Source organism: Salvelinus alpinus, chromosome 29 (genome assembly GCF_045679555.1).
Source record: "Salvelinus alpinus chromosome 29, SLU_Salpinus.1, whole genome shotgun sequence".
NCBI classification, from domain to species: Eukaryota; Metazoa; Chordata; class Actinopteri; order Salmoniformes; family Salmonidae; genus Salvelinus; species Salvelinus alpinus.
In genome coordinates, this window is record NC_092114.1 from 12581307 (window position 1) to 12597443 (window position 16137).

The 16137-nt window shown below is 43.2% G+C and overlaps 1 protein-coding gene across 6 annotated transcripts in view; it reads right to left on the reverse strand.

Moving 5' to 3' along the window:
* Positions 1 to 265: 265 nt before the first annotated feature.
* The window catches only part of LOC139558951 (CYFIP-related Rac1 interactor A-like), a 97589-nt gene continuing 81717 nt past the window's right edge, over positions 266 to 16137 (reverse strand). For all 6 annotated transcript variants that reach the window (XM_071374475.1, XM_071374477.1, XM_071374479.1 and 3 more), the window contains 7 exons: positions 13493 to 13629; positions 11999 to 12076; positions 10507 to 10623; positions 5973 to 6052; positions 4300 to 4426; positions 3721 to 3791; positions 266 to 2845 (listed from right to left, as the gene is read on the reverse strand). In XM_071374475.1, coding sequence (XP_071230576.1) covers positions 2782 to 2845; positions 3721 to 3791; positions 4300 to 4426; positions 5973 to 6052; positions 10507 to 10623; positions 11999 to 12076; positions 13493 to 13629 — 674 coding nt within the window. In that variant the 3' untranslated portion in view covers positions 266 to 2781. The remainder of the gene's footprint in view (positions 2846 to 3720; positions 3792 to 4299; positions 4427 to 5972; positions 6053 to 10506; positions 10624 to 11998; positions 12077 to 13492; positions 13630 to 16137) is intronic.

Sequence of the window (16137 nt, forward strand, 5' to 3'; positions counted from 1 at the left end):
TTCCTCTGTGGAGATGGGAGAACCTTCCAGAAGGACAACCATCTCTGCAGCACTCCACCAATCAGGCCTTTGTGGTAGAGTGGCCAGACGGAAGCCACTCCTCAGTAAAATGCACATGACAGCCCGCTTGGAGTTTGTCAAAAGGCACCTGAAGGACTCTCAGACCACGAGAAACAAGATTCTCTAGGTTTGATGCAACCAATTATTGTACACTTTGGTCCTGAAACCTGGCACAGAGTCAAACACAGACACCACACCTCATTGGTTGAATGTAATAAATGACAAGTTTTATTGTTGCACAAAATGTACAAAATAACAAGCAAATGGACAGCTCACCCCTAGTCCCACCCCTCCCCGCCGTTTCATTCGCCAAGATGAGGTTGGGATTTATTTATTTTTTTAAACCTATGACTCACTACAGCAAGTCCAATGGTCCAAGCCAAGCCATGGTATTTCTGAGAGAGATAACACATACCCAATTTCAGCTTCACTGAACAATTAAAAATGAATAAAAACACCTTTTATGTACACATTTTATGTTAGAACTTTTACAACATGCCATCTATATATTTATACAGAATATGCTTGTTACCACATACCCCTGTATAGAAAATATATATTATAAGATCAACTGAAGTTAGACTGAGGTCTATAGACATGGAAAGTACAACTCTGCATTTTTAAAATCTCCTTTTTTCAACTTATTTATTTTCAATTCCCACTTTATCAACAACATTTTTTATTTATTTGCCTCATACTAAAAGAAGAAATGTCTGGTGGAACATGAGCACATTTGTTATTGTTGTTGTGTATTCTATCCTGGAGGACCAGAGCTGGCCTTGTAGGTGCCTGATGAGAAAATACTCAGCTCGCTCACTTATTTACACTGCGACTCTATGAGTAATCTAATGACTGTGCCTGTGTGCATACGTGTGTGTTTATATATCCTCTTGTTATGATAAGGTCTTTGTCCCTCCCTGAAAGTCTCAGCCCTTCTCTTTATGTTTCAATAGAGTATTCCCCAAAAACATCCAAGGTGGCACAGCCAAGATATCACAAGGTACAGAATATGGTTTACTGATGGCTGGTTGGCTATGTAGGGATTGGAGCAGTAGACTGTGATGTCCTGGAGCCTTTTGGACCCACTAAAGATAAACACCAAGCGGTGTTACAAGGCTAGCATTCAGTCAGTATCTCCTTAACCCCCTAAAGATAGACAACAAGCGGTGTTACAAGGCTAGCCGTCGGTATCTCCTTAACCCCCTAAAGATAGACAACAAGCAGTGTTACAAGGCTAGCCATCGGTATCTCCTTAACCCCCTAAAGATAGACAACAAGCAGTGTTACAAGGCTAGCATTCAGTCAGTATCTCCTTAACCCCCTAAAGATAGACATCAAGCAGTATTACAAGGCTAGCCGTCGGTATCTCCTTTAACCCCCTAAAGATAGATACCAAGCGGTGTTACAAGGCTAGCCGTCAGTATCTCCTTTAACCCAATCCTCACCTGCTGATGATGCGGTAGCTTTGGCACTAGGTGTATGAAACGTTGTGTGAGGTTTTATGTAGATAGTTAAAGGTTTTAGCACCATAAAGAGAGGGCTGAATCACCAAAATTCTTCACATACTCCATTTACGGCATAACATCACGTACTAGTGCCAAAATCTCCCACAGTTCCTGTGGTTACGATTCAAGTAGGTGGGGTGGGGGTGGAGGGTGGGGGTCGGAGTGGGTGTGTGATGAGCAGTGTCTGGGTGCATGTGAATACAGTAAAATAGCTTCCCCTCCTTGTCTCCTCGTCCCCTTTTCTTCATCTGCAATACTTACTTAACGCCTGTGTTTTCAGTTCAGTGTAAATGGAGGAGAGGAGACAAGGAGAGGAGACGAGGAGAATAGGAAGCCCCTTCAAACTATTGGGATGGACCCTCAATGCAGTGACTGAGCATAATGTACACAGTGGCCCGGTCCCAAACCAATACCTCTCCCCGAACCTTAAGACCTTGTTGACAATCTGACAAATTGTTTGGATTGGTATCAGCAATATGGTTAAAGCTCCCATTAGCCTTCTGGTATGTTATGAAGTCTTTCCACCATAATGCTTCCAACTCCGTCATTTTAGATCAAGGGGAGTCAACAAGGACTTTTGGAAAAGAAGAAGCCATTGGTTTGGATTAAGGCCGTTTTGTTAATCCCAGTCTATTCTTTACAGTTTGTAATGGAGCCCGGTTTAAATCTTTCCAGGGACTAGGTGGAGACTGACAGACAGCGCTGTTATTATTCTACGTGAATGCAAAAAATATTCTTCAGACTAACGTTGTTGTACGGAATATGAACCTTTTTGTTTATTTTCATTTTTTTGCTTCAGTTTTATTTCCTGACCGTATATTTTTCTAATATAGCTCTTCCCTTGTTGTTCTTCGTCTTTAGTCTTACTTATTAGAAATCTGGTAACAGTTGTTTAGATTTTTTTCTCTTTAATATATATCTCTATAGATTATTTTCCTTCATTTTCTTTTTTTTACAAAATGAGAGACAGATTGATGAACAATACATAAACTTCTTCTTTTCATCAGTTCATTTTTTTTATCAGACCTGATCATTTCGCTTTTCATTCTTGTAAACAAACAGGATTCAGCCACCACAGTTTGTTCTCCCTCGTTGTTTCTTCTCCTCCCTCCGTGTGTACTCTCTCTCTCTCTCTCTCTCTCTCTCTCTCTCTCTCTCTCTCTCTCTCTCTCTCTCTCTCTCTCTCTCTCCTTCACTCTCGCCTCTCTTCCATCTCTCATTGAAGAAGAGCCCTGATTTGTTTGGAGGTGCTGTCGTCGTTTAGATGTCGGGTCGTATACCTGGAGAGGGAGGAGATGAGGAGGAGGGGAGAGAAGAAGAGAGCTGAGGAAATTATGGTGAGAAGGATAAGAGGACATGAGATGAGTATCTGTACACACACTTTCTCTGTTGATGTCTCCCCTCTCTCTTTCTCTCGCTCTCTCTAACTCTCTATCTCTCTCAATTCAATTATTTTTCAATTTAAGGGGCTTTATTGGCATGGGAAACATATGTTAATGTTGCCAAAGCAAGTGAAATAGATAATAAACACAAGTGAAATAAACAATAAAAATTAACAGTGAACATTACACTCACAGAAGTTCCACAATAATAAAGACATTTCAAATGTCTTATTATGTACAAATAGTTCAAGTACAAAAAAGTTAAATAAAAAAACATGAATATAGGTTGTATTTACAATGGTGTTTGTTCTTCACTGGTTGACCTTTTCTTGGGGCAACAGGTCACTAATCTTGCTGCTGTGATGGAACACTGTGGTATTTCACCCAATTGGTTTGTTTTCAAATTCTTAGTGGATCTGTCTAATCTGAGGGAAATATGTTTCTCTAATATGGTCATACATTTGGCAGGAGGTTAGGAAGTGCAGCTCAGTTTCCACCTCATTTTGTGGAGTGTGCACATAGCCTGTCTTCTCTTGAGACCCAGGTCTGCCTACGGCGGCCTTTCTCAATAGCAAGGCTATGCTCACTGAGTCTGTACATAGTCAAAGCTTTCCTTGTTATTGGGTCAGTCACAATGGTCAGGTATTCTGCCACTGTGTACTCTCTGTTTAGGGCCAAATAGCATTCTAGTTTGCTCAGTTCTTTTGTGAATTCTTTCCAATGTGTCAAGTAATTATCATTTGTTTTATCTCTCTCCTTCAATGTCTCCTCACCTCAGTGCGTTCAGTAGTCCCTCCACGCTGTTGGAAGGCTGCTCTTTCAGCACCTTGATGCAGCCCTTCATCTGTACACAGACAGACAGACAGACAGACAGACAGACAGACAGACAGACAGACAGACAGACAGACAGACAGACAGACAGACAGACAGACAGACAGACAGACAGACAGACAGACAGACAGACAGACAGACAGACAGACAGACAGACAGACAGACAGACAGACAGACAGACAGACAGACAGACAGACAGAAAGTTTTAGAGAAAGGTCATCATTCTCTGTCCCCTACAGGAGGACATCAAGTCAAGTGTGGTCAGATGAGGCCAGCGGTATAAGTGTAAAAACAGATGTGTGGTTGTAGTGTTTGTGTGTGATGTTTGTGCATTTGTTTTGTTTGTGTGGTGTAGTTATGTGTGTGTGTGTGTGTGTGTGTGTGTGTGTGTGTGTGTGTGTGTGTGTGTGTGTGTGTGTGTGTGTGTGTGTGTGTGTGTGTGTGTGTGTGTGTGTGTGTGTGTGTGTGTGTGTGTGTGTGTGTGTATGTGTGGTGTTTGTGTGTGTGTGTGTGTGTCTTACGTCTATTTTGGATGTCTTGGCGAAGGCTCCTACAGGGTGGACATGGTCGTACAGGATGATCACTCCCACCATCACCCTCATACAGAACAACACAGTGTCCGTGTTGGTGAACCTACAACGGTACTCACTATGGAGAGAGGAGGGAGGGAGGGAGGGAGGGAGAGAGGGAGGGAGGGAGGGAGGGAGGGAGGGAGGGAGGGAGGGAGGGAGGGAGGGAGGGAGAGGGATGGTGAAGGAGACAGGAATTGTTATTGCTTCAATCAGCTTTAAGGCACTGTGTTTTTTTTGGATAATGACTTTTATGATAATCATGATTATCATGCCAATAGTGCTCTTTAAATTGATTTGAGAGAGAGAGAGAGAGAGAGAGAGAGAGAGAGAGAGAGAGAGAGAGAGAGAGAGAGAGAAAGAGAGAGAGAGACAGAGAGGGAGAGAGAGAGAGAGAGAGAGAGAGAGAGAGAGAGAGAGAGAGAGAGAGAGAGAGAGAGAGAGAGAGAGAGAGAGAGAGAGAGAGAGAGAGAGAGAGAGAGAGAGAGAGACAGCGAGACAGCGAGGGAGAGAGAGAGAAAGAGAGAGAGAGACAGAGAGGGAGAGAGAGAGAGAGAGCGAGAGAGAGAGAGAGAAGAGAGAGAGACAGAGAGAGAGAGAGAGAGAGAGAGAGAGAGAGAGAGAGAGAGAGAGAGAGAGAGCGAGAGAGAGAGAGAGAGAGAGAGAGAGAGAGAGAGAGTCTAAAATAAAATGAGACTATGTGGGGAACAAACCAATCAGCGTAGACTTGGACTGAAGGTCATAGTATAACTTCTGATTTGTGTATTTAAAACCCTGAAGTATAACAGCCTGCTGTTTTCTAAAGACTCATTACACAGGGCTGTGGTCTGTGACCTTCTGAAGAAGACTATGGGATTAGAGGGAAAGAGAGACAAAGATGGAGAGATGAGGGAAAAATGTAGTGAGATGGAACGAGAGCGAGAGATAGTAAGAAAGTGAGAGATGGAGCAAAATAAGGAGAGGGATTGAAAAAGACGGACTAGAGAAAGAAAGGACAAGAGAAAGACAGGACTAGAGAAAGAAAGATACCTGGAGAGACAGGACTAGAGAAAGACAGGACTAGAGAAAGAAAGGACAAGAGAAAGACACAAATAGAGAAAGACAGGACTACAGAAAGACAGGACTAGAGATAGACAAGACTAGAGAAAGACAGGACTAGAGAAAGACAGGACTAGAGAAAGACAGGACTAGAGAAAGACAGGACTAGAGAAAGACAGGACTAGAGAAAGACAGGACTAGAGAGAGACAGGACTAGAAAAAGACAGGACTAGAGAAAGACAGGACTAGAGAAAGACAGAACTAGAGAAAGACAGGACTACAGAAATAAAGGACTAGAGAAAGAAAGGACTACAGAAAGACAGGACTAGAGAAAGAAAGGACTAGAGAAAGACAGGACTAGAGAAAGACAGGACTAGAGAAAGACAGGACTACAGAAAGACAGGACTAGAGAAAGAAAGGACTCGAGAAAGACAGGACTAGAGAAAGACAGGACTACAGAAAGACAGGACTACAGAAAGGCAGAACTAGAGAAAAACAGAACTAGAGAAAGACAGGACTAGAGAAAGACAGGACTAGAGATAGACAGGACTAGAGAAAGACAGGACTAGAGAAAGAGAACTACTCACGGTGTCTCCAGCATGACGCGGCACACACAGGCCATGGTGCTCAGGCAGTCTGTGGTGTCTTCAATGGGTAAGGTCTTATTCTGTAACAGAGACAGCAGGGGGAGAAAGAGAGTAGGGGGAGAGAGTAAATACCAGTACTGGCCCCTGGGGGGGAGACAGAGAGTAAGGGGAGACAGAGTAAATACCAGCACTGGCCCCTGGGGGGGAGACAGAGTAAATACCAGCACTGGCCCCTGGGGGGAGACAGAAAGTAAGGGGAGACAGAGTAAATATTAGCACTGGCTCCTGGAGGAAGACAGAGTAAATACCAGAACTGGCCCCTGGGGAAGACAGGGTAAATACCAGAACTGGCCCCTGGGGAAGACAGAGTAAATACCAGAACTGGCCCCTGGAGAAGACAGAGTAAATACCAGAACTGGCCCCTGGGGAAGACAGGCCCTAATCTCTGGCTGTCACATGACTGGGATATAGAAATGTGAATCTCCAGAGGGTGGTGCGGTCTGCACAACGTATCACCGGGGGCAACTACAGAACACCTACAGAACCCGATGTCACGGGAAGGCCAAAAAGATCATCAAGGACAACAACCAACCAAGCCACCATCCAGAAGGCGAGGTCAGTACAGGTGCATCAAGGCTGGGACCGAGAGACTGAGGAACAACTTCTATCTCAAGGACATCAGACTGTTTTTAAAAAAAAATGTAACTTAGGGATAGGCGTCCCGTTCATGGGACAGTTGTAAAACATGCAGCTCCTTGTGTCACGATCGCAGATTTTAGAGAAACACCAAATGTCGGTACATATAAGTGTCTTATATCGGCTGAAAGCTTAAATTATTCTTAATATAACTGCACTGTCCAATTTACAGTAGCTATTACTGCGTGAAAAAATCCATGCTATTGTTTGAGGAGAGCTCCTAACCACAAAACACTTTTTTCACTGCGATAGGTTTGATAAATTCACCTCTGAAGGTGAAATGTGTACTTACATTCTGAAATCTTGCTCTGATTTATCATCCAAAGGGTCCCAGAGACAACATGAAGTGTTGTTTTGTTATATAAAATCCTTTTTCATATCTATAAAAAGGTCCATATAACATGCACGATCGATTTTGTATTTCCACTCGTTCAATTTGCAAAGAAAGGAATCTGTGAAAATCTAACCCTGAACGTTATTTCAACTAGTCAAATCACGTTCGTATGTATTCCTCAGAGATCCTAGAATGTATCATTAGGGGTGTAGTATATCCTATAGGACATTTGGTTAGAGAGCGACGCCTTCATGGCACCCAGATGCCGGTCTTCACTTGATCGACTGCAACTTTGACAAATAAGCACCAATCAGGGTCAAACAAAGCTAGGTAGATAGCCAATGAGCTGGGCTTTACGGCAGTATCGGGAAACCCCGTATCTGTCGCAAAGTGTCACTGCTAACCTTGTGCGACAGCAAGCCTTGTCCAAAAGAATTCTAAGAATATGGAGGCTTATGAAGTTATGAAAACTGGGTGTTTTGCAAATGGTGAACTAATAATATGGCTACTAATACTCCAAGTATACATATTTGACGATATTCTTGAAGAAAAATTGAACGTGAATGTGAATGTCTTCTTCACGTTTTGCCTAAATCTACATGGGTGACTTCACACTAAAAGTCATGTAGTTTGCTCATACTTCGAGTTATCCGTCTGAAACTTTGCACATACACTGCTGCCATCTTGTGGACGTCATCCGAATTACAACCAGAGTGATTGCTAGATTTGGGGCCTTTCTGTTGCATTTCAAAGATGGTGGTAGGAAAAAAAAGTTGTTTTTTTCTATGTATTATCTTCCACCAGATCTATTTGTGTATATTCTACCAAATTCAATTCACATTTCCACAAACTTCAAAGTGTTTCCTTTCAAATGGTACCAAGAATATGCATATCCTTGTTTCAGGGACTGAGCTACAGGCAGTTAGATTTGGGTATGTCATTTTAGGCCCGAAAATGTAAAAAAAAGGGTACAATCTTTAAGTTACCAGTGTCTAATATACATTTTTTTGTGTTTCTTTTTTGTCTACTGATAATTGCTTCAGGGTTGTTGAGTCTAAGAACTCTGTAGGATCAGTCCAACTGTTATTTAATTCTAATTTATAATCGCATTATAGTTGAAAATTTAAAAAACGGGAGCTATCCCTAATAAATTAAGAACAAATTATTACTTACAATGATGGCCTACCGGGGAAGAGAGGGTTAACTGCCTTCCTCAGGGGCAGAACAACAGATCTTTACCTTGTCAATTCAGGGATTCGATCCAGTAACCATTCAGTTACTGGCCCAATGCTCTAACCACTAGGCTACAGGCCACCCCTATTAAACAGCCATCACTAACACAGAGAGGCTGCTGCCTACATAGAGACTGGAAATAATTGGCCACTTTAATAAATGGAACACTAGTCACTTTAATAATGCCATTTTAATAATGTTTACATATCTTGCATTACTCATCTCATCTGTACTGTATTTTATACCATCTATTGCATCTTGCCTATGCCGCTCGGTCATTGCTCATCCATATATATATTTATATGTATATATTCTGAGTCCATTCCTTTACTTAGATTTGTGTGTGTGAGGTAGTTGTTGTGGAATTGTTAGATTACATGTTAGATACTGCAGTCACGACCCCCACTGAAGGTGGCTCCACCGCCTGTTCGTGCGGCGCTCGGTGGTCGTGGTCGCCGGTCTACTAGCTGCCACCGATCCCCTTTTCCTTTTCTGTTTGTTTTGTCTTATTGGTTGCACCTGTCTCTTATTTTGTTTTTGATTCAGGACTATTTAAGCCTGTTAGGCCGCCTCTCTTTGTGCAGGCTTGTTTTCTGTTAGTGAGGTTGTGCGTGTTTGTGTTCCTGTCTGTTTGTGCCCTGTGTTGTGTTGGACATTTTTGGATAACTTTCGCCTGTTGTTTTGGGCGTTCGCATTGGAAACCGAAATAAAGTCCGGTTTCCTCAGTATCCTCTGCTCTCTGCGTTTGACTCCGCACCCACCACTCCAGGCACTGTGACAACTGCTGCACTGTCGGGAATTAGAAGCACAAGTATTTCACTACACTCGCAATAACATCTGCTAACCATGTGTATGTGAACAATAACATTTAATTTGACTTGATTTGGTCACATACACCTTTAAAAAAAAAGGTAGGGGCGTGGATAAAATAACCAGTCAGTATCTGGTGTGACCACCTTTCATCTCATGCAGCGTGACACATCTCCTTTCAGCTTCTAGGAATTGTGTACAGGTCCTTGAGACATGGGGCTGTGCATTATCATGCTGAAATATGAGGTGATGGCGGCGGATGAATGGCACGACAATGGGCCTCAGGAAGTTGTCAAGAGTGTGAAAAGCTACGCCATTCAAGTGGTCTGTGGTTGTGAGGCCGGTTGGACGTACTGCTAAATACTCTAAAACAACATTGGAGCCAGCTTATTGTAGAGAATTTAACATTCAATTCTCTGGCAATAGCTCTGGTGGACATTGCTGCAGACAGCATGCCAATTGCACGCTCCCTGAAAACCTGAGACATCTGTGGCATTGTGTTGTGTGACAAAAGCTAGTATAGGGTGACTTAATTAACCACTTGGCTATCTGCTGCCCCTGCTGACTTGGGGTGTGGTGAGGCTAGAATAGGGTAACTTGGGGTGTGGTGAGGTTAGAATAGGGTAACTTGGGGTGTGGTGAGGTTAGAATAGGGTAACTTGGGGTGTGGTGAGGTTAGAATAGGGTAACTTGGGGTGTGGTGAGGTTAGAATAGGGTAACTTGGGGTGTGGTGAGCTTAGAATAGGGTAACTTGGGGTGTGGTGAGGTTAGTAGAGTGTAACTTGGGGTGTGGTAAGGCTAGAATAGGGTAACTTGGGGTGTGGTGAGGTTAGTATAGGGTAACTTGGGGTGTGGTAAGGCTAGAATAGGGTAACTTGTGGTGAGGTGAGGTGAGGTTAGAATAGGGTAACTTGGGGTGTGGTGAGGTTAGAATAGGGTAACTTGGGGTGTGGTGTGGTTAGAATAGGGTAACTTGGGGTGTGGTAAGGTTAGAATAGGGTAACTTGGAGTGTGGTAAGGTTAGAATAGGGTAACTTGGGGTGTGGTAAGGTTAGAATAGGGTAACTTGGGGTGTGGTGAGGTTAGAATAGGGTAACTTGGGGTGTGGTGAGGTTAGAATAGGGTAACTTGGGGTGTGGTGAGGTTAGAATAGGGTAACTTGGGGTGTGGTGAGGATAGAATAGGGTAACTTGGGGTGTGGTGAGGTTAGAATAGGGTAACTTGGGGTGTGGTGAGGTTAGTATAGGGTAACTTGGGGTGTGGTGAGGTTAGTATAGGGTAACTTGGGGTGTGGTGAGGTTAGAATAGGGTAACTTGGGGTGGTAGCTATTAGAGGCTTGAGGTAGGTTCTTAATTTAGGGGACAGGAGCTGGCGCTAGGTAACAATACGAGCTAGAGGGAGGGGAGGGAAGGAGGAAGGGACTCGAAGTAGGGGACAGGGGTCATGACCTCTGACTGACCTCTGACACAAACTTGGTGGTGGCATTACTCAGGGTCTTCAGCATGGGTGTGGCCTCGGCGTAGAACAGAGACATCCGATTGGCCATCTCGTTGTTCACCTCGTTCTCTGCCTCCAACTGCAGCAGAGAGAGATGGTTGGAACACGACCGCGTTTACATATTTGGCACAGGGTTCCCCTTTAATTGTTGTGTATCTGCAAGTAATCTAACATGACATCGTTGGATGCTTTTTCATGCCTGCAATTACATTCCACATTTACATTTTTGTCATTTATCAGACGCTCTTATCTAGAGCTACTTACATTCATCTTAAGATAGCTAGGTGAGACAACCGAGTATCACAGTCATAGTAAGTAAAAAATGTTCTCAATAAAGCAGCTATCAGAAAAGTCAGCAAGGTTAGCAAAGGCGAAAAAATAATCAAGTGTGAGTGTTAGTTCAATTCATTCAACATCGACACAAAGAGAGAGAAAACAGTACAATGTGTTGACCGGTGGCTTTTTTTGTTAACAGTTGGAAATGAACACTGTTACCATAGCAACTGTCTGACAGTTTAGCCAAGCGATCCAGGTTACGGAACCAACGTAGCACAGGCCGACATGGTCTTACCTGCTGGTTGTTCAGCCTGTTTCTACTGATGGTCTTACCTGCTGGTTGTTCAGCCTGTTTCTACTGATGGTCTTACCTGCTGGTTGTTCAGCCTGTTTCTACTGATGGTCTTACCTGCTGGTTGTTCAGCCTGTTTCTACTGATGGTCTTACCTGCTGGTTGTACAACCTGTTTCTACTGATGGTCTTACCTGCTGGTTGTACAACCTGTTTCTACTGACGGTCTTACCTGCTGGTTGTTCAGCCTGTTTCTACTGATGGTCTTACCTGTTTCTACTGACTGTCTTACCTGCTGGTTGTTGAAGCCTGTTTCTACTGATGGTCTTACCTGCTGGTTGTTCAGCCTGTTTCTACTGATGGTCTTACCTGCTGGTTGTTCAACCTGTTTCTACTGATGGTCTTACCTGCTGGTTGTTCAGCCTGTTTCTACTGATGGTCTTACCTGCTGGTTGTTCAGCCTGTTTCTACTGATGGTCTTACCTGCTGGTTGTACAACCTGTTTCTACTGATGGTCATACCTGCTGGTTGTACAACCTGTTTCTACTGACGGTCTTACCTGCTGGTTGTTCAGCCTGTTTCTACTGATGGTCTTACCTGTTTCTACTGACTGTCTTACCTGCTGGTTGTTGAAGCCTGTTTCTACTGATGGTCTTACCTGCTGGTTGTTGAAGCCTGTTTCTACTGATGGTCTTACCTGCTGGTTGTTCAACCTGTTTCTACTGATGGTCTTACCTGCTGGTTGTTCAGCCTGTTTCTACTGATGGTCTTACCTGCTGGTTGTTCAGCCTGTTTCTACTGATGGTCTTACCTGCTGGTTGTACAACCTGTTTCTACTGATGGTCTTACCTGCTGGTTGTACAACCTGTTTCTACTGACGGTCTTACCTGCTGGTTGTTCAACCTGTTCCTACTGATCGTCCTCCTGTAGTAGCTGAAGTCATTCTGAATGGCTGGGTTTGTCATCTAGAGAGAGAGAGAAGGGGGGAGGCTAGTTAAACAGTAGCTATATACAGTGCAGTGAAAACCCTTTGGGGGGGGGCGTAAGTCAGTGCGCGCTACTCCACCGCTTATACAGTAACTACAATCTGGGGGAAGGGTACCAAAACATTTCTGCAGCATTGAAGGTCCCCAAGAACACAGTGGCCTCCATCATTCTTGAATGGAAGAAGTTTGGAACCACGAGATTCTTCCTAGAGCTGGCCGCCCGGCCAAACTGAGCAAACGGGGGGGAAGGGCCTTGGTCAGGGAGGTGACCCAGAAACCCGATGGTCACTCTGACAGAGCTCTAGAGTTCCTCTGTGGAGATGGGAGAACCTTACAGAAGGAAAACCATCTCTGCAGCACTGGGAGACAAGTCAGAATCGAGGCAAAGATGAACGGAACAAAGTACAGAAAGATCTTTGATGAAAACCTACTCCAGAGCGCTCAGGACCTCTGACTGGGGAAAAGGTTCACCTTACAACAGGACAATGACCCTAAGCACACAGCCAAGACAATGCAGGAGTGGCTTCGGGACAAGTCTCCTTGTGTGACCCAGCCAGAGTCTGGACTTGAACCCGATCAAAGAACTCTGTAGAAACCTGAACATTTCTGTGCAGCAACGCTCTCCATCCAACCTGACAGAGCTTGAGAGGATATGCAGAGAAAAATGTGAGAAACTCCCCAAATACAGGTGTGTCAAGCTTGTAGCGTCATACCCAAGAAGAATCAAGGCTGTAATCGCTGCCAAAGGTGCTTCAACAAAGTACTGAGCAAAGGGTCTGAATACTTATGTAAATCAGTGTATTTTTATTTTTTTTGTGTTAATAACAAAAACCTAACCTCACCACACCCCAAAAATCGTTTTTTGCTTTGTCATTATTGGGTATCGTGTGTAGATTGATGAGGGGGAAAAAAACAGTTTTAATCAATTTTAGAATAAGGCTGTAATGTAACAAAATGTGGAAAAAGTAAAGTGGTCTGAATACTTTCCAAAGGCACTGTATCAATTAAATGATATCCAGCTCAAGGCTCCAGCTACGCATTTGGTTTGCTAACTTGCTAGCTCAGCGGCTAGATGTCAAGATCAAGCGTCATGGTTACAGCAGAGACATTCAGTCCCCTATTGGATCGAGATCCCTGTTGCCCAAAAAAATCACAACAAATGTAAATAGCACCCCTTGTATGCACATTGGGGTAATTCCATGTACTCTGGTATGGTACAGAAACGGTATGACGGTTTGTTCTGGATACCACCCAACCCTACTATGTAAAGATATAAAGGAAAGCACCACCATCTCTCCTGGACAGACTATGGATACATAAATGTTACCGGACCAAATGACTCAAGAGTTTAGCTAACCCAGATGACTTCCTCATTCCCTTTCTCCTCCTCCTCACCTTTAGTTCGTCGAAGCTGAGGGTAAAGTGGAGTATCTCTGCGAACTGTTTGGCCAGGGCCTGCTCTCTCTCCAGGTGCTGCATGGGAGCGTAGGGAGGGCTCGTCAGCGCCTCCAACAGGCTACGCAGGGCATTCTCTACAAATACATAGACACATAATAATGTACATAGCATTAGTACCGAACAAATTATTTAATTACATTTAATTTTTTGGACAAATCGCCGCTTGGTAACCCATCATTAATGGGATTAATTGACACATAAACAAACATTACAATAATTCACTGTGGTAGTTCTTCTGGTGATCTGTGCAGTGTGCATCGCATAGAGAGTGACAAAGAATCAAAACATAATATTTAAATATATATATATGTGTATATATATATACAGTGGGGAGAACAAGTATTTGATACACTGCCGATTTTGCAGGTTTTCCTACTTACAAAGCATGTAGAGGTCTGTAATTTTTATCATAGGTACACTTCAACTGTGAGAGAAAATCCAGAAAATCACATTGTATGATTTTTAAGTAATTAATTTGCATTTATTATTTTTATTTTTATTACTCTTTTTATTTTATCTTTATTTTAAGAATATGAAATGTCAGAATAATAGTAGAGAGAATGATTTAGTTCAGCTTTTATTTCTTTCATCACATTCCCAGTGGGTCAGAAGATTACATACACTCAATTAGTATTTGGTAGCATTTCCTTTAAATTGTTTAACTTGGGTCAAACGTTTTGGGTAGCCTTCCACAAGCTTCCCACAGTAAGTTGGGTGCATTTTGGCCCATTCCTCCTGACAGAGCTGGTGTAACTGAGTCAGGTTTGTTCACAAACACTTTTTCAGGTCTGCCCACAGATTCTCTATAGGATTGAGGTCAGGGCTTTGTGATGGCCACTCCAATACCTTGACTTTGTTGTCCATTGGCCATTTTGCCACATTTTAAGAAGTATGCTTGGGGTCATTGTCCATTTGGAAGACCCATTTGCGACCAAGCTTTAACTTCCTGACTGATGACTTGAGATGTTGCTTCAAAATATCCACATAATTTTCCTCAGACATGATGCCATCTATTTTGTGAAGAGCACCAGTCCCTCCTGCAGCAAAGTACCCCCACAACATGATGCTGCCACCCCCGTGCTTCACGGTTGGGATGGTGTCCTTCTGCTTGCAAGCCTCCCCCTTTTTCCTCCAAACACAACGATGGTCATTATGGCCAAACAGTAAAAAAAAATCATCAGACCAGAGGACAGTCCTCCAAAAAGTACGGTCTTTGTCCCCATGTGCAGTACTTGCGTACTATTGTTTGTTCAGATGAATGTGGTACCTTCAGGCGTTTGGAAATTGCTCCCAAGGATGAATCAGACTTGTGGAGGTCTACAATTTTTTTTCTGATGTTTTGGCTGATTTCTTTTGATTTTCCCATGATGTCAAGCAAAGAGGCACTGAGTTTGAAGGTAGGCCTTGAAATACATCCACAGGTACACCTCCTATTGACTCAAATTATATCAATTAGCCTATCAGAAGCTTCTAAAGCCATGACATCAATTTCTGGAATTTTCCAAGCTGTTTAATGGCACAGTCAACTTAGTGTATGTAAACCTCTGACCCACTGGACATGTGATACAGTGAATTATAGGTGAAATAATCTGTCTTTAAACTATTGTTGGAAAAATTACTTGTGTCATGCACAAAGTAGATGTCCTAACCGACTTGCCAAAACTATATTTTGTTTTACACTAAATTTGTGGAGTTGTTGAAAAACAAATTTGAATGACTCCAACCTAATTGTACGTAACCGTCCGACTTCAACTGTACCTCTAAGCACCCCACACTTTAGCTGAATACTACAGGACACGTACATATCTGATACAGTTAGGAAAACGTGGCATAACCAATATCTTGGAATGGTTTTTGTTTGACCTTTAACTCCCCAAAGAGCTCTACTTCTTGGGGGTATCTTATTAGGATCTCCTTTAACTGTTGCAAAAAGCAGCAGCTACTCTTCCTGGAGTCCTCACAAAACACATGAAGCATAATACAGAATGACATAATACAGAACATCAATGGACAAGAACAGCTCAAGGACAGAACTAACACACACTTGCCGAGTCGTAACCATTAACATCAGTATTCAGTCAGCTTTCTCATGCGTTATGCGTTTACAACGTTACCAACTGGCCATCAAATCTGGGTTTTTTAACGCTCCACGCTACACGTTATTAATAAGCGCTTGTTGCTCCTTATAACTGCCTTATAACCTTATAATGCATAACGGCTATATCTAAATGCAGTCACAATGCAGTTGTCTGATTCGTAGATCGTATTGTCTGCATTCCTGTGTCCCTTATCATATCGCTTACTATGGTGTCCATTCACATGCTATTGAACCCAGACCACAGTATAGATGCATGTCGCTCCGTCAGGGTAATGGCTCAGCCTGTCCCGTGGGGACCAATCCCTTCCCTCTGAATCATTAACTATTCAACAGCTCTTCTATAAATACGGTACGGATGTGTTTAATCTGAGACGGCCTGGGTAGAAACTACACTCTCCCTCCTGCTGCTGCTGGCCAATAGCTACTGGAGCATAGATATAGAATAGGTAGAAACTACACTCTCCCTCTTGCTGCTGCTGGCCCA